This window comes from Pongo abelii, chromosome 1 (assembly GCF_028885655.2).
Source record: "Pongo abelii isolate AG06213 chromosome 1, NHGRI_mPonAbe1-v2.0_pri, whole genome shotgun sequence".
Taxonomy (NCBI): Eukaryota; Metazoa; Chordata; class Mammalia; order Primates; family Hominidae; genus Pongo; species Pongo abelii.
Genome location: NC_071985.2, coordinates 230590400 through 230612952, shown reverse-complemented (window position 1 = coordinate 230612952; position 22553 = coordinate 230590400). Strand labels below are relative to the sequence as shown.

Genomic DNA, 22553 nt, shown 5'->3' with positions numbered 1-22553 from the left:
TGTCCATCTTCCCTAAGACTGACCAGAAACTCGAACCTAGAAAACCTGCCTGTGACTAAACGTTTCAAGAAGAGAAGCAGTTGTATGAATCAGCAAGTATTTATTTTAAATAATAAAACTACAGTGTTATACCATACATATTTACAAAAATGCTTTTCTATAGAAAAATAGAATCAATCACTGAATCCGGACCACCACAGATGGAGAACCTCCTGGTGAAGCTGTGTTTTTTCCCACACTGGAAACACACAGAGTAGCCCCGTTTCTGTACACGTTAGTGCACCGCTGCTACGTGTGGCCGCCCAGCTGTCTGCAGGCTGTGCCGACCACTGCCTCCGTCTCCAGGAAGCAGAGGCAGAAGTGATCCTTGCTGAGGAGGGCCATCGAGTCTCCGCTTAAATGCCAGCACAGAGAAAGCACTGCAAAGTCGCCTAGAGAGAGACAGGTGGCCAGAGGATTACAGCGGGAGAGGCCCAGATTCTGGGGGATGGGCACCCCCTTGTCCTGCAGGCCAGCACAGTGCCTGGAGTGACCCACATAGGCAGAGCCAGGGTGGAGCCCCAGAGCTGCCTCAAGTCAGGGAGAGGCTACTTCTAGCCCATAAAGCTGAGGGCAGCAGGTCCCTTGTGTGTCAGTCTTGAGGTGTACGCAAAGACTCTGAGGGCAGTTTCCCTGGAGTGCTGCTGGAGACAGCAGCTGGGCTTCAACAGTTCAGCCCCAACAGTTCAGCCCGTGTGATGCCAGACTGCACAGAGCAAGGCTGCCATGTCCGTGGCCTCGGGGATGTGCTTACCTTCCCCAGGCACCTGCACCGACATGCAGCCCGCTGGGGACCACAGGTAGAGCCTGCTGCCTCCCGTGCAGATGGCCAGCCGCGGCTGCTGCGGGTCCCACTGAAACGCGCGCACTGGGGACAGCTGCTCGAGCACCGCGAACAGCCTCAGCTTCTGAATGTCCCAGACCCAGACGGCATTGGGGATGTTGTCTGAGGAAGGAAGGACGGGGCATCGGTGTCATCCCTGCCCCTCTGCTCTGCTGCTGACACCACAGGACGGGAGGGGAAGAACTGGTGGGGTGGGGCGGCTCCACCCTGCAGTCTGGGTTCAGCTGGGCCCTGCAGGGCTCCTGGCCAGGGCCAGGGTGGCCATCACGGGCTGTAAGGGGCCCAAATGTGTTTCCTTCTTTCTTTCTTTGGTGGTGTTTTTTTTTTTTTTTTTTAGCCCTTTACAAATGGAGAAACCCTTAACAAAAGACGGGCTGCAGTGTGCCCAGCCCTGCTTTCTACTCAGCAGAGCGGAGCAAGTGAGTGGGGTGGAGGCCTCCTGACTCATGTGCGGGCCTGCGGCTGCTGCAGGACAAGAGGCCCAGCGCCTCCAAGGAGCTTCTGTGAGCACCTCGGCTACTGCAGAAACATGAAAGGAGGTGATGTGTAGGAAACCCCCAACTTGATTTTCTTTTCTAGTCACTTCTACACCTGGGGCCATAGGACACAGTAAGGGGTGAGACAACACCTGCGTCAGCACAACTGACCGTTCCTTGTCGCCAGGAAGTAGCTGTCAGGACTAAATGCCAGCATTCCTATGCCGATTTTCGGGTTTGCTCTGTCGGTAACAGGTTTCAGCGTCTGTAAGGAGACTGGGACAGAGGCGATCTCATCTAGAACACCAACAGGAAGAACACGCCACTGTCACCCTTTCGGGAAGTACGCACACAGCTGAGAGGCTGCTGTGCCTGCGTCGGGCATCGCGAACCCAGCTTCTCTGTTCAAAGAGGAGGAAAGTGCGGCCCAAGGGCAGGAAGAGCTGAGCAAAGCCTGGCAGCTGCAGCAAGGGGCCTGCCCGCAAATGCCCCGGATGAGAGTGGCACCATCACCTGCCAGGCCCGACTAGGTGGGGGGTGGACCCCACGTGCCAGGGGCTGACTGGAGAGGGACATGGACAGGTCCTAGCTGCAATCTCAGCAGCTCCAACTCCTCGGCACTTTTCTGTCGACTACCAGCATCTGAGTTCACAATCCCTTCCACCTCAGCATCCGTACCCTTAGACTTTCTGGCTGTGGAAGAACCATCATCACAGCAGAAGCAGGGGCTGTGGAACAAGGACGCCCCCGGGCTCCTGGGGAGCGCCTCCTGTGTGCCAGGCTGCACCTGTCCTGACCCGCATCCTGAGCCACACACCGAGCCCCGGGGTGGGCCCGTCGGCACTCGGGGCACCGCTTCCTCTACCTGCAACCTTCAGATGCCCTCGTGCCCCTGTGGGGTGGGTGCTTTTACTATGCCCATTTCGGCGATGAGAAAACAGACACATAGGAAACGCCCAGAGTCAAGAGGCTGCATCAGAACCGGGCCTCAAGCCGGAGACAGCACTCGGGAGCACCGCCGGCCTCCAGACCCACTCTGAGCGCCACCCACAGAAAAGTGTTTCTTTGAAAAACATCCCCTAGGAGCTCCCGCTGTCAGATCCGGATCTCCAGGGCTCATATTCAGGAACAGAAGCCGCACCTTCACGGCCCACTGCGCAATTCAGACCCCAGTCAACCTCCAGCCAACAGGCTGAGGGGCAACGCTGGCTGGAAGCACGGAAAGGAAAAAAGTTTTTTTTTAAAAACATAAGGAACATCCGAAGTTTATCTGGACAACGAGGAATCTTGCATTAAAAAAGGAAAACAAATGACATCACGTGTGCTACTTACATTTACTCTCTGAGCTCGGGAGAGGGCCGGCCCCGGCCCGGTGGGGTGGGAAGGAGAGGCAGCCCAGTCCCAGCTGCGGGCTCTTCTCGGCCTCCTTATACACCACCTGAAAGACACAACGTGGCCACGCACGGCTCAGGACAGGGACCCGGAAGCCAAGGATGGACGTGGCAAATGCCCGTGATGGCACATGGTCAACAGGCATGCCTGCCACGACAGCTGGTCCTGCTACCACCGGCAGAGACGGAAACACGAACCCCGCCGTCCCGAGAGCTGAGATCACCCAGCCACCCTCTTTCGTGTCCTGCTGAGGAGCCCACCCTTTGAGACACAGGCAGCAAATGTGTGTCCTGTGATTATAGACGGGAGACCACTGCAGCCACCATCATCCAGCAAGGGAGCGGGCTCAGCCTTCCCTCCGTGATAAGGGGATACAGAGAACACTTGCACCAACACAGCAGAGGCCCTGGGAGCAGCAGACACAGACCCGAGGTGGGGGCATCTGTGCCCGAGAGCCTGGCAAGCAAAGGACAGCGGCCCAGGCTCAGTGGAAGGCGGGCAGCCCCCGCGCCCCTGAAGAGCCCCAGGTAAGGGAGTCACCTGGCCTGGTTCGTGCCTTTAAAGCATGCTCTGCTGCTGTGTGGCGAAGGGATTTGGAGAATGCAGGAATTGCAGGCAAACCTTCAGGACCTGTGAGGCCAGCCCTGCTCTGGCTCATCGGTCCAGATGCCCTGGCCTCCAGCCACACAAGCCACTGGCCACGTCAGGAGGCCCCTCTGCCTGAAACACCCTTTCTGCCCAGACACTGCGCGGCTCCTCAGCTCCTCCTCCTGGTCTTCACTTAAACACCCCTCCAGGATGCATCCCCAGCAGTGGCTGATCTGGCACGCGCAGCCCCAGCCACTCACTGCCCTCTTCATCGAATCCAAACCGCCTTTCACTCAGCTCTGTCGGTTACAGGTCAACACCAGGAGGGCAGCATTTGTCTCTGGCTCCCAGCTGGCTCCCAGCGCAGTGCCCACTGCACACATGGATGCGTGGCCCACTCCTTGGGGCCTTTGCACTTCCTGTTCCCTTGGCCCGGAACGCTCCCTCCCCGAATCCCTGATCACTGGTGCAGCATCTGTGCCTGCGATCCCTCGCTGGTGGCCACTCCCTGCCACCCTGTGGAGACACCCAGCTCTCCGGCCCCTTCCCTGTCTCTCCAGCTGCACTCTGCAAGTGCAGGGGTCTGTCTCTTCTTCTCTGGCTGCAGCCCAGAGCACAGTGCCCGGCACGACAGCAGATGCTCAGTGTTTGGCGGCAGGAGACCCTGGCCACTCTACAGCACAGGGATCTGCATCCAGACAGACCACGAAGGAGACACCCGGGCTGGGATGGCGGCAGCAGAGGACAGGGCAGGCAGAGGCCCACTTCAGACCCTTTGGGCAGCGTGGAGGAGGAAGAACAAAGGCCAGGGCAGGGCCAGACGCGTGAAATGTCACAGTAGCAAGTTTACGGTGAGGGAAGCGCCCGGTTAAATAATAAACCACAATCAAGAAAGCAAAGTGAAGGAGCAGTTTCCCACCGCCCTCCCCAACAGCCTGCTCAGGCACAAACACGTGTTCCAGACTTACTATCTTGGGATTATTAATGGTTGCAGGATGCCCAAACTCCGTGATCATTTTCCAAGTCACGTGATTAAGGATGCGCACCTGAGGAAGGAAGCCACGCACAGGTGAGGCAGGGCCCGGCCGGCTGGGCGGCTGGACTTCCTGAGTGCCCTGCACTGGTTCCCACCTTTCCATCGTAGCTCCCAACTGCCAGAAACTGACTGCTAGGGCTCCAGGCCACAGACTTGATGCCCAGGGACCACTCGTAAGCGCTGTACGCAGACAACAACCGGCCGTCCAGTGAGTACAGCAGAATCTTGTACTGCAGACGAGACATTTCAGTTAATGATGAATACATCCCATTCGCCAGGAACAAGCCACAGACGCGGGTGCTGCAGAGTGACATTGGTGCAGATAGCACAAAGCTGGCAGGACTGTCCGCATGGCCGTGGAAAAGCTGGAACTGCCAGCTAGAACTGAGATAGTCCCTGGAGAGGCAGTGAGAGCATGAGGAAAAAGGGGAAATTGGGAGGTCAACCTAATGGCTCGCTGATAAAAGTTCAACTCGGCCGGGCACTGTGGCTCACGCCTGTAATCCCAGCACTTTGGGAGGCCGAAGCTGGCAGATCACTTGAACACAGAAGTTCAAGAGCAGTCTGGGCAACATGGTGAAACCCCGTCTCTACAAAGAATACAAAAATTAGCCGGGCATGGTGGTGCACGCTTGTGGTCCCAGCTACTTGGGAGGCTGAGGTGGGAGGATCACTTGAGCCCAGGAGGTCGAGGCTGCAGTGGGCCGTGATCACACCACTGCACTCCAGCCTGGGTGACAGAGCAAGACCCTGTCTTTTAAAACAAAGCTCAATATGTTATCTGAAATAAGATAAAGCAAACTATATTGCAGCATTCAGAAAGCGTGAAATTCCGGGAAAAGCTCTCGAAAGCAAACATGTCACCTGGTCATCTTCATACCTCCAAGCAGGTGTCCCACACTGCCAGCACACAGCCGTTTGGGGCCCACTCAATCCCTGTGAGATCCTGGGTGTCCGTATCAAAATGCTTCCAAAGGAAGGGGGGAAACATTAAATTTGGAAAATATTTTCGTAAATAAATAATTGCATTTATAACTGATGTTCTTAACGCACTTAATTTCCTTATATAGAAATTGACAAAATCTCAACAGCTCTATCCTGGAAATGCATGAAATCCCTGTAGAGCTGCTGCTGGGGCTGTACCCCACAGGTGCCAGCGTCACTGCCTGGCCAGCCCACGAGGGCGGCTTGGTCTCCCCGCACCTGCACTCATGTGCACTCTCCCCCCTCACCTTTCCTTGCCTGGCAAGGCTCACTCCTTTAGACCCAGCTCAGACAAGTCCCTTCCAGAGCACTGCCTGGATCCCGGGTTCTGTGCTCTGACAGCATTCTAGAGGTTGCTCTACCTTAACGATGGATTGTGCTGGAATCGTGTTCACATGTCTGCTGTGGGAACAGTGCCCTCTGTGCCTGGGCACCTGGCAGGGCGCCCTGCCTAACGCAGCCCTCAGTCAAGGTGAACTTCCACGTCCCCCCCACTCCCGATGTGGCACACACATGCGCAAACACCATCGCACAGGACAAGGAAAAGGGCTCAAATGTGACAGCATATTCACTTTTAAAACACCTGGGCATACGTCCTTTTCACCAAGTCTCCTGAACACACAACCGGGTGCCACTGGAAGTGATTCACAGCGCACCTGCCCTTTGTTAATACAACATTACCTTGCTCCATATCCTACCAAAGATCCCCTGGAATCCGGAGAAGGATCTACTTCACTCGATCCCTCCGCATTCAGCAGGACAACTTTATTCCAGCCTGGGGGACGCCTTACCCGCAGGAGCTGCCAATCACTGCAGACGAAGATGCTCACGTAATCTTTGCAGTCGCGCCGTTCTGCCAGCGCCATGTAGCGGCCATCCCTGGTGAAGGTGATTCCTGCAGGAAGAGGCAAATGCACTGAAATCAAGCGGCCACAAAATCAAGCAAGAGAAAGCACAGTAGTAATTCCCCAGGACGGAGGAGGAAAAGAAAGCAGAGGTGAAAAGGGAAATGGCACACCGAGCACTGCTCCTCAGACAGATGAGAACATTCTAGCGCAGAGGAGAAATCCGAGGCACTGTGGCTTCACCCCTCACAACACAGTGTGTGGTGGGGGAGGGCTGTACACACACAGGAGCCGGTTTGCAAGGCTCTGTCAAAAATACCAAGTGACGTTACCTCTGATTAATCACAAATATGAGTGAGAAACACAGGCCTTCGAGTTCCCCCATGTCTAAGCTGCGGGACACCCAGGGCTATCTCCAGCTAGGCAAAAGGCGGCTGGTTCCTACCATGTTTATTTTACCTTTGAATTTAATTATTTGGAAGAAGTAAACTGAAGATGAAAATGTGTGGCCAGGCATGGTGGCTCACGCCTGTAATCCTGGCACTTTGGGAGGCTGAAGCAGGTGAATCGCTTGAGCCTAGGAGTTCGAAAGGAGCCCGGACAACTTGGTGAAACCCCGTCTCTACAAAATATCAGCCAGGTGTGGTGGTGTGTGCCTGTAGTCCCAGCTACTCAGGAGGCTGAGGTGAGAGGATCACTTAAGCCCAGGAGGTCGAGGCTGCACTGAGCTGTGATCGTGTCACTGCACTCCAGCCTGGGTGACAGAGCAAGACCCTGTCTGAAAAAAGTAATAATAAGATGAAAATGTGGAAGAAACTTTAGTTGAAAATGTTAAACTCTTATTTTCCAGTTCTGTATTAGCTTAAAAAGCCCTAGGCCAGAATTCATCATTCATGAGTGAAGAGAATACCTCAAATGACGAAACCATGGTGTCCACTCCTATCAAGAGATATGTATCTCATCTGGAGGGACACTAATATTCCAACTATAAGAATAAAAAATAAGAGTGTGATCGCATTGCATTCAAATGCAATTTCCAAACCGCTGGCAGCAACAGAGAAAAATGAAAGCATCATTCCAACTGTGTGTGTTTCATTCCGCGAAAGACAGTGCGGTGTCGTCCAGGACCCAGGAGTGGCACCTCCCACTAGCTCTGCACAGTCCAGTTAGACGCGCTGGTGGTGGGCCATCCTGCGCTGGCCCCCTTCTTCCAGATGGCTCACAGGCTTCCACGAGGAAGGGACACTGGTCACGTAACCCTCTGGGATGCCCAGAGATGACGGGCAAGACCTCCCCCTTTCGCAGACATCATATTTAGTCCACAGAAGAGAGAAAGCTCAGAACTGGATGCCTGAGGTGGGCCTCTGGACAGGCATCGGCTGGAAGGGGTCTGAACACCCAGCTCAGCACCAAGGTCAAGGGGACCGGCATCAACGCCACTGTTCTTCCACGCCTTAGGCCACATTGTCTTGAGTCACTGTGGTCATGTTTTAAAAGGGGACTCTTGCCTTTTTGAGACACATATGGAAATATTTACAGATGAAGTATGAGGAGACCTAAGGTCTACTTTAAAAGAGCCCAAGGGGGTGGGGTGGGTATAGAGGAAAAAAAGGTTGGCTATGTGTTGATATGCTGTTGAAGCTCCTTCTGCCTCTTTGAAACTTCCCGTGACAAAAAAGTCAAACAGCTGCAAAGAAATGGCTTTTGCGTAGCTCCGACTGACTCACCCTGCAGACAAGCTTTTGGGTATTTGATGTAAGATACGGATTTTGTGCACAAGGACCAGACGGTTATCCGCAGCTGTTGGGGGAAAGGGGAAAGAGAAAGGAAACACTTCTTTAGCATCATCAGAGACCGTCTCAATCCTCAACCCGCCCACGCGTCCCCAAGCACAGGCCTGACTGCTGGAGTGGATCTATCAGGACCTGGGGGATGCCTGCCCTCCTACCAGAATATTCAAATGCGTATTTTACTGTGGTTACGGTAAATTTAGCGTTCTTGGTTTTCTGTTGTTGTTGTTTTATAACAATACTGAGTGACACAAAGTTAAATCTAAGTGCATTTTCATTAGCTTTTTCAAAGTGATCACAGGTTGCATGTTATAATAACCCTGAGTTACTTAGAGAAAAATCTTGATCTAGAAACCACCACGGGTTCAGTCTCCTTTATGGGAAGACAGAGGATCTGGAGATTGGATGCAGCCACTCCGGGGCTCACCAGGGGGCTGTGAGCCTGCATCTGCAGCCCTGAGGCAGGAGCAGCCACTCAACACCCAAGAAGGTGGCCGCCCGCCTCCTGCGTGTGCTCGCTGGCCTGGCTGCATCTGCAGAGAGTTCTAGAACATGCGCTGCTGGACTGTTCACTTTTCCACCCCTTTTCCTGACTCAGGGAGCTGAGAGCTGACTAGGCTGGCACAGTGAGGCCAAAAGATTATTTCCTAACCAGGTCGACGAGGGCGTGCCTGCTGAGGGAGAGGCAGCGCAGTGGGTGGTCTGGCCCTCCCCGTGGCAACGCCGCGGTACTTCCAGGGCTGCTGCGTCCCTCCACCTGCATTTCCCACTAAGACCCTGTGGAGCCTACCAGGGAATCATCTTGCTTCCCACATACCCGGCCCACTGATGAATCTGGTAGTTAACTGAAATGTGGCCCAGGTGCAGGGACACAAGGTGCGGGGACAGGGCTGCGCAGCTCCGTGTGGGGTGGGGTGCTGACTGCCAGCTCCGTGTGTGGGGACATAGGGTGCGCGGCTCCATGTGGGGTGGGGTGCTGACTGCCAGCTCCGTGTGTGTCAGGCAGGGGTCCTCGCTGAGGATGAGGCCCGGGGTGGGGGACCGCCTCCAGCAGCGTAAGTGGAGCCGCAGCGTGTGGAGCACTGCATGTCCACAGTGTCACTCCTGCAAACGCTGCCACGTTTTCAGTATAGGATATTAACAAATGATTTAATTTAAATGTCTACGCATCATCTCTTCTTACAAGAGAAAAGAAAATCTGATGTCTGTAATTGTGTCTCCAAACAACATACACAGCGTTCAGGAGGGAAGTCCTGAACACACACGTAGTGGATCGACGAGATCCAGGGGTCACCGTGGCAGCACAGAAGGGCTCCTGTGCTGATGCTGAACCCAAAACACACTAGCTGTTCTGAGGACCACAGGGCAGGGCTCCTGTGCTGATGCTGAACCTGAAACACACTCGCTGTTCTGGGGACCACAGGGCAGGGCTCCTGTGCTGATGCTGAACCTGAAACACACTGGCTGTTCTGGGGAACCATGCCTCGGAACTCCAGCTGGACAGAGCACTTGCTCCTCTAACAGCTCCGCAAGCTGAGGCCAAGGAGGGCGCTGAGGCCTGAGCGAGGATACTTCCCACCAGCCTGTCTGAGGCTGAAACCTTGCCCAAGCCTCTCAGTATCAGCAGGGCGGGGTGGAGCCCCCGAGGCTCTCAGCATCAGCAGGGCGGGGTGGAGCCCCCGAGGCTCTCAGCATCAGCAGGGCGGGGTGGAGCGCCTGAGGCTCTCAGCATCAGGAGCGTCCTTGTGCCACCCAGGGCAGAGACCCGCCCTCCAGAGCCTACTGCAGAGTCACAGGAGAAAAGCACATCTCCCACCTGTGGCCCTGCATCCCTGTGGGGTGCGCCTGGCCGAGGCTCCCCGCTCAGGCACATCTTAGGAAACACACGGAGAACTTTAAGCCTGATTTTTACCTTCATCTCACAAAAATAAAGGAACAAAAACCTTTAAAAGATAACTGTTTGCAACTTTTAAAAACCCAATAAGACAAAAAGGTAGTTAAATATACACCTTCATCAGCACTGTTACCTTCCACTGACCACTGGAGAAGCCAGCAGAGGAGACCCGTGGGATGGGCTCCACGGCACTCAGCAGCAGGAAGAAAGGACCAGAGGGATCCACATGACCCAGAGCACTCAGGAGGGAAGGAAGGGGCCGCTGACCCATGCTACGACCCAGTGTGCTGACGACGGAAGGAACGGGCCACTGATCCACACCACAACTCAGCACGCTCAGGGTGAGAGGAATAGGCCACGGATCCAGGCCATGACCCAGCACGCTCAAGATGGGAGGAACAGGCCACTGATCCATGACACGACTCAGCACTCTCTCCACGCCATGACCCAGCACTCTCAAGATGGAGGAACGGGCCACCGATCCATGCCACAACCCAGCACACTCAAAACCAGCAAGATGCCAGGCTAAAGGAAGCAGACGCACAGCTCCACGCACCATGGCTCTCTGCAGATGGGATTCCGAGGAGGCCGCGCTGCTCGCCCCGCAGCAGGCACCGGCTGCCGGACACAGGTGGGAGACGGACTGAGCACAAGGGGCACGAGGAGCCCCGTACCTTGGAGTGAACAGTCTTGGTCCTGATCGTGGTGGCAACTACGTGCAAAGTGACTCACTCAACTGTACTCTTAAAGTGGGTGAATTCTATTGCTTATAAATTGTTTTAATTGCCTTTATTCAGATATAAGAAAAAGTTTTCAGTCTGCATATATTTTTAAAGCTAACTATAGACTATTTACAACACACACACTCAAGTTTAAGGATGCAGAAATGTAGAAGGTAAAAGGATAGAAAAAGACATATCAAGAAAATCCTAACCAAGAGAAAGGTGGCACTGCCGCATTCGTACGGGATAAATCAGACTCTGAAACAAAAAGAACCGTGAGACATAAAGAGGAATACTTTACAACAAAAGGCCTGGGCCACTGCGAAATCATGAAAACTGCTTCACTAGGAAATTTGTTTACAAACAGTTAAAAGTTTGTATGCAGCTAACAACAAAGTCTCAAAAATACATTTAAAAATCTGGCAGAGCCGGGCGCACTGTTGTGCACCTGTAATACCAGCTATACAGGAGGCTGGAAAGGAAGGATTGTTTGAGTTTAGGAGCTCAAGACCAGCCTGGGAAACAAAGGGAGACCCCAACTCTACAAAAAAATTGTTTTTAAAAAATCTGACAGACTACAAGAGCAGTGAAGAGGAATCAGTCCTATCAGATATTCAAACATACTATAGAACCTCAATAATGTAGACAGTGTGGTGCTGGCACATACATGGACCAACAGTGGACCGGAATGGAAACCAGAAACGATCCTGCAGGTATAATGGAATTGAGTTCCTGCTATAGCTGGTGAAGATAGTCTTCTAAATAAATGCTGCTGGGAGCTGGGCACGGTGGCTCACACCTGTAATCCCAGCACTTTGGGAGGCCGAGGCAGGCAGATCAACTGAGGTCGAGAGTTCGAGACCAGCCTGACCAACATGAGAAACCCCATCTCTACTAAAAATACAAAATTAGCCGGGCGTGGTGGCGCATGCCTGTAATCCCAGCTACTCGGGAGGCTGAGGCAGGAAAATCGCTTGAACCCGGGAGGCGGAGGTTGCGGTGAGCCTGGATCGCACCATTGCACTCCAGCCTGGCGGACAAGAGCAAAACTCCATCTCAAAAAAAAAAAAACTGCTGGGAAAAGGTAGAAATGGATTCAGACCCCACACCGTGCCCCACCACGTGAACCTGCTTCATTTAAATGGAGCGTGTGTGTGTGTGTGAGCATGTGTGAGCATGTGTGTGAGCGTGTGTAAGCGTGTGTGTGTGAGCATGTGTGTGAGCGTATGTGAGCATGTGTGAGCGTGTGTGAGCGTGTGAGCATGTGAGTGTGTGAGCGTGTGGGAGTGTGTGAGCATGTATGAGCGTGTGTGAGCATGTGTGAGCATTAGTGTGTGTGAGCATGTGTGAGCATGTGTGTGAGCATGTGTGAGCATGTGTGAGAGCATGTGTGAGCATGTGTGTGAGAGCATGTGTGTGAGCATGTGTGTGAACATGTGTGAGCGTCAGTGTGAGCATTAGTGTGAGCATGTGTGTGAGCATTAGTGTGAGCATGTGTGTGAGCATATGTGTGTGAGCGTCTGTGGGTAATGAAACAAGATAGGAAAGCACTCAACCTCACCAAGAATTAGGGAAACGCAAACTAAATCCAAACTGCAGTATCGTTTAGTCGCCTGGATGGAATCATTGTAATCCTGCCACAAAAGCCTTGGCAAATGAAACCTCTCCATCTGCTACAGCCAAGCAAGGCTCTCCTAGAGAGGCTCTCTGGATATGTGCCCAGGAGACGTGGACAACACATTCACAGCCACACAGTCCGTGGCGACGCACACGTCCAGCAGGCGAGGACTGAATGACGTTCCTCACGAGGGAGGGAAGGCCCAGCGATGCCTGTCAACACGGAGGAGTCTAAAAGCAGTGACGGGGAAAAGCAACAGCAGAGACTGCAAAGTACAAGCCCCTATAAATCAACTTTACACTGCACACCAAACAATGTGGTGTTTAGACACATCTATACAGTGAGACTCAAGAACAGTGAGGATGTGATTCACGCAAGACGTGGGGCAAAGGTGCCCTCGGGTGGGGAGGGCATTGCTACGAGGAAGAGAAGGGCTCTGAAAGCGTGGCAGTGTTCCGCTGCAGGCCTAGGGGTGAGCCGCTTTTGATGACTCACTGAACCTCGTCTAAAGGGCACAAGCTTGCCTTTTCACGTTAAAATGCAAGAGGTAGGGACGTCTCTTATGCTCCACAGCACCCTCACGTGGGGTGGTGCCTTCGCAAGTGGACCCAGTGGCCCTGCTAAGCCCCATACATGGGGTTGCGCCTTCGGAAGGGGACCCAGTGGCCCCGCTAAGCCCCGGACATGGGGTTGCACCTTCGGAAGGGGACCCAGTGGCCCCGCTAAGCCCCGGACATGAGGTGGTGCCTTCGGAAGGGGACCCAGTGGCTCCGCTAAGCCCCGGACATGGGGTGGTGCCTTCGGAAGGGGACCCAGTGGCCCCGCTAAACCCCGGACATGGGGTGGTGCTTCGGAAGGGGATCCAGTGGCCCCGCTAATCCTTGAACGGGCCTGGTCCTCGCTCTTGTGAATGAGACTGATGGATGGTGCCCGCAGCTCACTTCCTGGCCAGCACGTCTGGAATTCCGGTTTTGTTTCCTCACTGCAACCATTTAAGTTCGCATGCAAAGTTGGAAACACATTTTGACATCTTGGTCAAGATGCCCCATGCCATGAGGTTACCGGTCCTCGTCCACCACCTGGTCTTAACGTTTCCTCTAAGGCCATCAGCAAAGTGGTCATGACCTTAGTCTTAGGTTGAACAATGTCATCTGAATGTACTCTATGAAAAATCAGTTTGTTCTGTAGCAAAGGTGTTTTCAATATTGGTGTGTGTGACATGGGATGCTCAACAAAACCAGGCTTTAATCTTTTAAGGTTTTAAGGTTTCTAATCTTTTAATCTTTTAAGGTTTCTAAACTCTATAGATGGTAGTTTTCCTTCTGGGCCATTTAATAAGATAATACAACAAGGCTGACCCCATGACATGAGCCCTTCTCAAGGGCAGATTTGGGCCCAAAGCATTACAGACCTGAAGACTGTTAGACACGGCTGCGTGAAAAGCTCAAATTATCCTCTCCGAAACACTCAGGCCGAAAGTGCCTTCTAATGTCAATACATAGTACGGAGACACTGGTGGGCCTTTGTTTCCTGTCTTATTCTCTGACAGCCCATAATAGCAGACATTAGATTTAGAGTATTTTTTAAAATTGAAACTGAAAAATATGTAAAGCCATCCAGCCATCTGAAACAGTTGACTCAGCAACCCTGATGGCTGGATAAAACTTAATCCCAGCCGATGCCAGCTCGAAAAAAGCCGAATGAAACCCTACAGAGCATCTGCAGCCACACGCTGGGCGAAATCCTCCCAGGTGCCATCATCTACGTGGTGCGCACGGCGCAGCAGGATGGGCGGGTGGCCGCGTGGTGCGCGCGGCGCAGCGGGATGGGCGGGTGGCCGCGTGGTGCGCGCGGCGCAGCGGGATGGGCGGGTGGCCGCGTGGTGCGCGCGGCGCAGCGGGATGGGCGGGTGGCCGCGTGGTGCGCGCGGCGCAGCGGGATGGGCGGGTGGCCGCGTGGTGCGCGCGGCGCAGCGGGATGGGCGGGTGGCCGCGTGGTGCGCGCGGCGCAGCGGGATGGGCGGGTGGCCGCGTGGTGCGCGCGGCGCAGCGGGATGGGCGGGTGCCGCGTGGTGCGCGCGGCGCAGCGGGATGGGCGGGTGGCCGAGGTGCAGCCAGCAGCCCAGACAACTATGAGCACTCAGTGGACTTGGGCCCAAACACTGGGATCCAACTCCATCAGAAAAGCACATTATTAAAGGATGCATTTTTCTGTATCTTAAAAAGACACTGCGGACACCAAAGACCTGGTATCTAAACACTTGACATATGCCCAATTTTAACTTAAAATGCAGAGTCTCCCTCTGATTTATTCTCGGATGTCAACATTCCCCTCCGCACTGAGCTCAGCACGGAGGCTGTTGTGCGGTACCTACAGCAGGTGAATGGGCGGCTGCCGACCACCCCGAGCCACCCCGCCCCGACCAGGCTCCTGAAGGAAAGGTGTGAGCCGGCTCATATCACAGCGCACTTCCTATCGCTGAATTAAAGGCACTGCCGAAATCCTAAAAAATCTAAATTAAGATTTGTAAAATGTTTTTTCTTCAAAACTGGACAAAAGATCAGACAATAATACTTAGTGGTTTATAATGTTCTGACCTAAAATATACACACCACTATATACGCTCCCCCGCTCCCCTCCAACCCCGCCAATCTATCAGCCACTCAGGAGCCACCTCAGTCATCACACCCAGGGCAGCAGACAGTGCCTGTGTTCACGACACCCTTATCTGACTCAATAGCAGCCCAAAGTACGGGCAGTGGTGCTCGCAATCTGGATACGCCAAAGAGAAGCCGCAAAGTGCTTCATTTAAATGACAAGCTGAAAGTTCTTGATGCAACAAGGAAAGAAAAAATCCTATGCTGAGGTTGTTGCTAAGATCTTCAGTAAGACCAAATCTTCTATCCATGCAATTATAAACAGTATATTGTTATCCTTGTTCTATCCTATTATTGTTGCTAATCCCTTACTGTATCTAATTTATACGTTAAATGTATCACGGGTATGCTGTAGAGGAAAAAACACAGGAAATACGGGGTTTGGTACGATCTGAATCCCCTGGTGGTCTTAGAATGCATCCCCTGAAGATAAGGGGAGACGAGCACACTCCAAACACACCCCCTCACACTCCCCAGCTGTTTCGGGAGCAGAGGACAGGATCACATGGCCAATAAGGTGTCTTGGGGCTGATACTTACATGGAATTCCGTGGTGTTCAGAATGTGGCGCCCGTCCGGGCTCCAGCATGAGGCCACCAGCCCGGCTGAGCCCTCGTCTATTTTGCAGTGCCATTCGGGCTGCTCTAAAGACCAGACCTGGATTGAGAGAAGAAAGAAACACCCAAGTGCAAACCCATCAGCACCGAGAGACAGCGAGGCCTCGCCGAGAGACAGCTCGCTTAAAAGCAGCAGAGACCTGACCGTACAGGGTGTCTTCAAACTCATCAGCAGTCAACAGCGAGGCCTCGCCGAGAGACAACTCCCTTAAAACCAACGGAGACCCGATCTCACAGGGTGTCTTTTTAGAACCTTTCATGATGAAGGGCTGGTGCTGGATTCCACTGTAAAAGTAAGCCACGCTTCTTGGTGATTTCACTTCGTTGTGGTTTTAAAACGGTTTATTCACGTTGTCATTCCTAAGACTTCATTTAGTTAAGCTTTGGACACATAAGAAAACATGACTTCTTAGGACTTCCTGAAACACACCACATCCGAGTGGCTAGATTGCTGTCAACACCTCCGTTTCTCAACTATATTGCTTAGAAATTAAGACTACGTTAGCGTTTCCTTAGTTTAAATGTTCTTAAACTTTAGAGAACATTATAATTTCAAAAGAAAACTGGCTTTGAGCTGCACGGACTTTTTTTTCAAACTAGAAAGGCACAGAACAAAACCCCTCCTTCCCAGTGGCCCTCGGAAGGTGTCCAGATTCTAAGCGACGCGGCAGCACATACCTGCACCAGCCCTCGCTTGTACATGGCGCACAGGATGAAGAGTGAGTCTGCCGACCACTCGATGTGCTGGATCTGGTCTAGGCACGTGTACAGCTGAAGGATCTGAAGGGTGTTCACATCCCGGACCACTAACCGGTACTGGACACAGGAAGCCTAAAAAATATGAGAAAGCAAGCACCTGACATTCTCCACTCCAAAAGAGGGGGGCCTTCGGAACGCTACTGCCCTGGCCTTCGGTGACTGTGGCCTTCTCTCCTGCCAGAAGTTTCACGTCTAGATCACCAGTGACATCCCCAGCCCCTAAAGATCAGTTCAGTTCATACAAGGGTAATGTTGAAATATACAAGCCAGGTTTTAAAATTGCTATACTCTATTGTAAAGTATAAAAGTATGTTTTAACTCGCTACTTAAAGCTTTAAGACATTTTTAAGTCCCTTCTTATCTGTATATTAAAAACTAAACTTAAATGGGAAGTAGCATTGGGAGAAAGCTCTTCTGTGAACTAATAACCAAAATCCTCTCCTAGTTTTATAAACACTTTTGGACAATTTCCTCAAATTTATAAAGGGTAAGAATTGACGCTTCACAGATGACAACGAAAATGGCAAGGAACGCATCAATCTTCTTATGCAGTGCCGAACTCAGAGCCAAAACAACAGAAGATCAAAAGACAGGTTTTCACTTCTGCACACGTAAAGATGCTTCACAAATGCTCATTTATCTCCATTAACCTATTCCTAACATGAAACAGGAAATGTTTAAGTGTTAGTACTATTTTCTTAAAGATAGTTTCTTCTTGTCCATAGTTGTTCATTATGTCCCTATCCAAGCAAACAATTTCAAGTATAAATAATGCCTGAGTACTCACCAGCTGAATGTATATTATACTACAGTTTAAAGATCAAGAACTGATGTTTAAATGTTAACTGCTTCGTTAGTTTTACTTATCAAGGTCAAAGTAGTTTGTGTTTTATGAACTGATATCAAAAAAGAAAGCCACATTAGTTTTCCATGGGAAAAAAGAGAGACGGGTGGGTGACTGCAGATTGGAACAAGGAGCTACCGCAGCACTTACTTTCTCACACTGTAGCTTTGAAAACTGTGATCAGTTACAGTGAATTCCTTATGAAATGGAATATTTTTATCAACACCTTGAGGAACCATATAAACTCTACTGCAAGATATGAAAACTAGAAACATGGACCTGCTCTCCCCAGTCCTCAGGGCTTTCAAGAAGATGATTCCAGTAACAGATCATTACCAAGTGTTTCAGGGTATTTTGACCAGAGTGTACAAGCCGGAAAAAACACCCAAGTTAGGCAAGCAGATGTAATCTTTCTCCTTATAATTCACTGAAATTTTCATAAATGGTAAAAACAAAAAACAAACCTCTCATTTAATTGAGGAGGGGGGTACATTGAAAAATATACCAAGGCTGAGATGCCATTTAAACTAATGAGGTTTTCTGTTTTGTAGCTGATGCTGTTTTATGTGATTTGGAATAAAACCTCCCTGAAGAGGTAAAAAACGTAATTTGAGAGTTAAACTCTCAAAAGCTAGACAGAGCACAGGAATGTCAGGAGAGGCAAAACCTGAAAAAGCATCATGACACATCAGTCAGTTAGTAGAGGTGGTGGATAAGGAAAATGAAGCCCACTTTTTAGGAGGCATGTTTCTTCTTAGTGGCTTTCCAATGCCAATTGTCCCCCTCTTCTGAGGACATACGTACTAGGCATCCAGGTTATCCCTCTCTTCTGAGGATATACACTACTAGGCATCCAGGCACATACACTGTATGTTTTGAAGCTTAAAGTTATAGCTCTGTGATTTAAGCACCTTTCTGCCACCCATGGAACGAAGACCTCAAATCCCAGCCATGAGGACAACTATTTCCTTACGTGGGGATAGAATACTAGTATTTAAATCATTTATTCGGCATGTGGTAGAGGAGAAGAGAATTAGAGGAGATGTAGAGATGACAAAGTAGCCACACCACTTACCAGTTTACAGGCAACAGAATGATCAATTTGCCTTTTGTGACAAAATAACAACAAAGAGCCGACATCTCCTATACCCTCACCTGTGTGCAGTCGGCACTGCCGATACCCACCTTTACAAGGGCACCTCCCCAGACCCCCCAACTGTCTAGGGTATCTTCCTGGGTCCCGCACCTGCCCGGGCACCTGCCGGGGTCCTGCACCTGTCCGGCCCCCATACCTGCTTGGGGTACCTGCCTGGGCCCCGCACCTGCTTGGGGCACCTCCCCGGGCCCTCCACCTGTCTAGGCTATCTTCCTGGGTCCCGCACCTGTCTGGGGCACTTGCTCAGGCCCTGCACCTGCCCCGGATACCTGCCCGGGCCCCGCACCTGTCCGGGTACCGCACCTGCAGGATCCCCAAGCTGCCTCCACCCCTGGGCCACGCGGCCGCCCCCGGCCCTGCCCGCCGGGGACGCTGGCACCGAGGATGTCCTGCCCGTGGCCCAGGTCCCCGCCGCTCACCAGGTACTTGCCGTCCGGGGAGAACTTGCAGAGTAAGCTGGAGAGCTTGAACACCTCGGAGAAGTTCATGGCCGCCGCCTGCCGCGGGCGCCACCCTGCGCCCGAAAACCCGCGGGACCCCTGGGCGCGCAGCTGTCTGCAACCGCCGACGCCGGCCTCCGAGGTCGGAAGTCAGAAGGAGGAAGTGAACTGCAGCCTATCAGCGCCGCCGGCGGCCGCGCGGCATTGTGGGGCTTGTAGTTCTTGTACCGCAGGGCTTTAAAGGAAACGCCCACGTTTCTTCCGACCAGGGATTTCCGACCCGAGAACTTCACCTCAAAGGCCTTTGAGCACCTCCAGCTAGGGCTGCTGATAAAAATGTAGAAAGCATAGTAAAATTTGAATTTCAGATTCACAACAAATCTAGTTATAAGTATATTCCCAAATATTGCACGGGACATGCTAATACGGAAAAATTACTCGCTAATCTGAAATTCAAATTTAATTGGGCGACCTGTGTGTCTGCGTGTGTATACACATGCATATATATTTATATTTATACGTAAATGTATGTTTACATGTAAATATATGTTTGCCTACGAATATATCTTTAATAAGTAATACGGTGTCTGTCGCACATATATCATGTACGTAATGCATAAGTATTTATTTCGTTTGCTTGGGGTTTTGTTTGCTTTTGCTGAGTCCGACCCCCCTACCTGCCGCCTGGCCCTTGCCTCACGCTCCGGTGCCACTGAGATCAAGGAGAGAACGAATTTGCCGCTGACTGGGCAGAGCGAGCGCGTGGATCGCGGGCACCGCCCGTTCATCAGCCGCGCGCATCTGGGCTGGCACCGGGCGAAGAATCGTGCGGGTCCGGGACCTGGCGGCCCAGAGGGAGCGAGCTCCTGCGCGGGCGCTCGGTCCGCAGGTTTCGCAGGATCAGGGGCGTGCCTCGTTCTCTCCCCGACTCCGGACCCCGGTCCTCTTCCCTAGACAGCGGCCCCTCCACCCCTGGCTCCCGCAGGCCACTAGTAGTCCGCGCCAGGCCCCGCCGGCGCCTCTAGGGCCCCCCAGATCGCGCAGACCCTGACATCCCCGCCTGGCCCTGGGTTCTGGGAACTGAGAGCCGGCCAGGGTCCTGCTTGTACCTCCGGGCGCCCAGCCTCGGGTCTGCTCCCTGCGGACGCCCCAACCTCCCCGGCCGAATGGATGGTGGTACGCGCGCGTCTTACTCCGGCGGTGCCGGCCTTTTCTGTTGCCAAAACTAGACCCAAACCCCTGCATGGGATTAGTCTTTGGGTCCCCACTCCGTGCGCCCAGCAAACAGTGGGCGAGCCATAAAGATGTGCAAAAGTCAGCCGGACCCTCCCCGTCAGGCATGGACCCGCTGCGGCCAGAGAACCCAGTCTGCGCCAGCCCGGCTCGCTCGCGACGCCACGGGCTTCACTGACGCGACCTTCCAAGACGTGGGGTTCACCATGGGCAGAGGACATCGGTTCGGAGCCAGATCACGGGCCCCATAAGCATCAGACCATAAGCAGCGCCGCCACTGAGAGCCGCTCGGAACTCGCCCAGCATGTCCGGTCCCCTAGCCAGGGCCTGGTGTACGTGGTCGAGGGCCCTGGAAGCCCCGATGGCCTAGGAGGAGCAGGCGGGCGGGGCGGCGGGTGTCGCCGGCCGGTAGAGAGCCTAGGCCTAACCTAGCGCAGGTCTGGTGCGCGCAGAGAGCAACTCCAAGCGCACCGACGCCCGCGAGCTCCTTCCAAACACCGAACGGGATCCAGAGCCCGAGTCCACAGGCGGCGGCCGGGGGAGGGAGCAGGGTGCTGGCCGTCGCCCGGGAGTGTTCGCGTCCTGAGTGACCCCTGGAAGGACGTGGGGCCCAAACTCCGGCTGGGGTTGGGAGAGCAGCCCCCAGAGGCTCTCCGCGGGCTCCTCTGCCGGGCGGGACCGCGGCTCCACAGGAGGAGTGGGTGGCAAGCCCCGCTTGGCGGAAAGCAGCCGTTCCCCTCCTCCCAGGCCTGGGGCGGCGCCCCTCACCCCTATTCCCCGCACCTCACCCCTGTTCCCGGCCGGCCACATCCCCTGCCCCTTGGATTCCAAGTGCCCCGCGCGCCGAGGGGCCCAGCGCTAGTGGTGGCGGCCGGGAGAGACCCGGGTGTCGGGAAAGATGGGCCGTCTGGGGGACAGCAGGGAGTCCGGGGGAAACGCTGGAGTCGGGCGCAGAGTCGGCACCGGCGTCCCCAGCCCTGCCGAAGATCGCGGTCGGTTCTGGCCCGCGGGAGGGGCCCTGGCGCCGGACCTGCTTCGGCCCTGCGTGGGCGGCCTCGCCGGGCTCGGCAGGAGCTACGCGCGCCAAACGGCGGCGGGAAGGAGGCGGGGCAGAGCGCGCCCGGGACCCCGACTTGGACGCGGCCAGCTGGAGAGGCGGAGCGCCGGGAGGAGACCTTGGCCCCGCCGCGACTCGGTGGCCCGCGCTGCCTTCCCGCGCGCCCGGCTAAAAAGGCGCTAACGCCCGCGGCCGCCTACTCCCCGCGGCGCCTCCCCTCCCCGCGCCCATATAACCCGCCTCCGGGCCGGGCCGCCCGCCCTGCCTCCCCGCCCGCGCATCTGCCCGGAGGCTCGCGCGCCCGCGAAGGGGACGCAGCGAAGCCGGGGCCCGCGCCAGGCCAGCCGGGACGGACGCCGATGCCCGGCGCTGCGACGGCTGCAGGTAGGAGGCCCAGGGCCGGGGCGGGGTTCGGCTCCGCGGGCGGGGGCTGGAGCGCAGCGCTGGGCAGGCACCTGGGCTCGCAGCTCGGAAGCTGGGAGGTGAGGGGAGGGCGATCGGGGACGAGCTGGGACAAGGCGACACAGGGGCTCCCTCGGAGTTGGATCGGCCCCTGGGACTTGGCGCTCGCGAGAGGCTGGAGCGGCCAGAGTCGAGCCTGCGAGGAGACGCGGGTCCTGCCCTCAGCGCCGGCCGCCTTTGGCGCCAAAGACAGACCCGCAGGGGTTCCGAGAGGGCCCTCCTCCTGCTGTCCGCTCTCCACCCCGGGCTCCGAGGGCCGTTGGGAGGGTAACCCCGGGAAGAGGCCGGGGTGCGGGGCGCGGGTGCAGGTGGAAATCGCCAGCAAGCTCCTCCCCGCCCGCGCGCTCCCTCCGACCTGCAGGGCTGTGCCAATCCCGAGGCCTCAGCTTCCCGGAGGAGCCAGAGCCAGGCCCTCCCCTGGACAGGGAGAAGGATCTGCGCGGGGGCCTTGACCCATGGAGTTGGTTACTAAGCGGTTTCGATGGTTTCCCGAGGGACAGCTCCCTGTGGCTCTGAGTTTGTCTGTCGACGGCTCCCGGCCTGTCTCCGGAGCGGTCCCAGGTAGAGAAAGCCCGGGAAGAAATGGCCCGGGCTGGTCTGGAGGGAGACACCTCACGCCACCTTAGCTCCTGGGCCGCCTCCTCCTGCGGCCCCTGCCTTTCCCGGGGCTTGGACTTGGGGAGCGATGATTACCTTTGCTCAGCTTGTATTTTGGTCTGGACGCTAGGAGATAAGCCCATGTAGTATGCACACGTCTGCTACATAAACAGGGGACAGGTAGACGATCTTCAACCAGCAAGGGTGCAGGGAAAAGCAATGCACCCCAAACTTCTGACCAGAGATCATTTGCTTCCAAAGATGCTGCCATCTGTTTATCCACTGCCTGGACATTTGGAAATGGTTCAGGCTCATTAACGCAATGCTTTCGTTTTTGTTGTTTTGTTTTTTGTTGCTGTCGTTGCTGTTTATTTGTTTAGCCTTAGCTCTCGGGGAGGAGTAAACAAAGCGCGTGGCCTCTGGCACTTACTGAGCGCTGAGCCACCCCTCTTTGGATTCATTCAGGAAAAGATTAAAAAGCATTGCATTAAGAACAGGACACGG

At 54.3% G+C, this 22553-nt stretch overlaps 1 protein-coding gene across 4 annotated transcripts; it reads right to left on the bottom strand.

The window, feature by feature from the left end:
- Window positions 1-80: 80 nt before the first annotated feature.
- WRAP73 (WD repeat containing, antisense to TP73) lies at window positions 81-19022 on the bottom strand. 4 transcript variants are annotated; one of them, XM_002811582.5, is made up of 12 exons: window positions 18680-19022; window positions 16180-16332; window positions 15425-15541; window positions 7932-8004; window positions 6151-6254; window positions 5256-5342; window positions 4471-4605; window positions 4308-4385; window positions 2692-2797; window positions 1531-1656; window positions 794-985; window positions 81-431 (listed from the first exon to the last, which is right to left on the bottom strand). In XM_002811582.5, the coding sequence occupies exons 1-12, from the start codon at window positions 18746-18748 to the stop codon at window positions 289-291; spliced, it is 1383 nt and encodes a 460-aa protein (XP_002811628.2). In that variant the 5' UTR covers window positions 18749-19022; the 3' UTR covers window positions 81-288. The 4 variants fall into 4 exon arrangements, with proteins under 4 accessions (XP_002811628.2, XP_009234035.2, XP_054398485.1 ...); XM_009235760.4 differs by having other exon boundaries at window positions 1531-1635; window positions 18680-18857; XM_054542510.2 differs by lacking the exon at window positions 18680-19022 and having other exon boundaries at window positions 15642-16312.
- Window positions 19023-22553: the final 3531 nt, after the last annotated feature.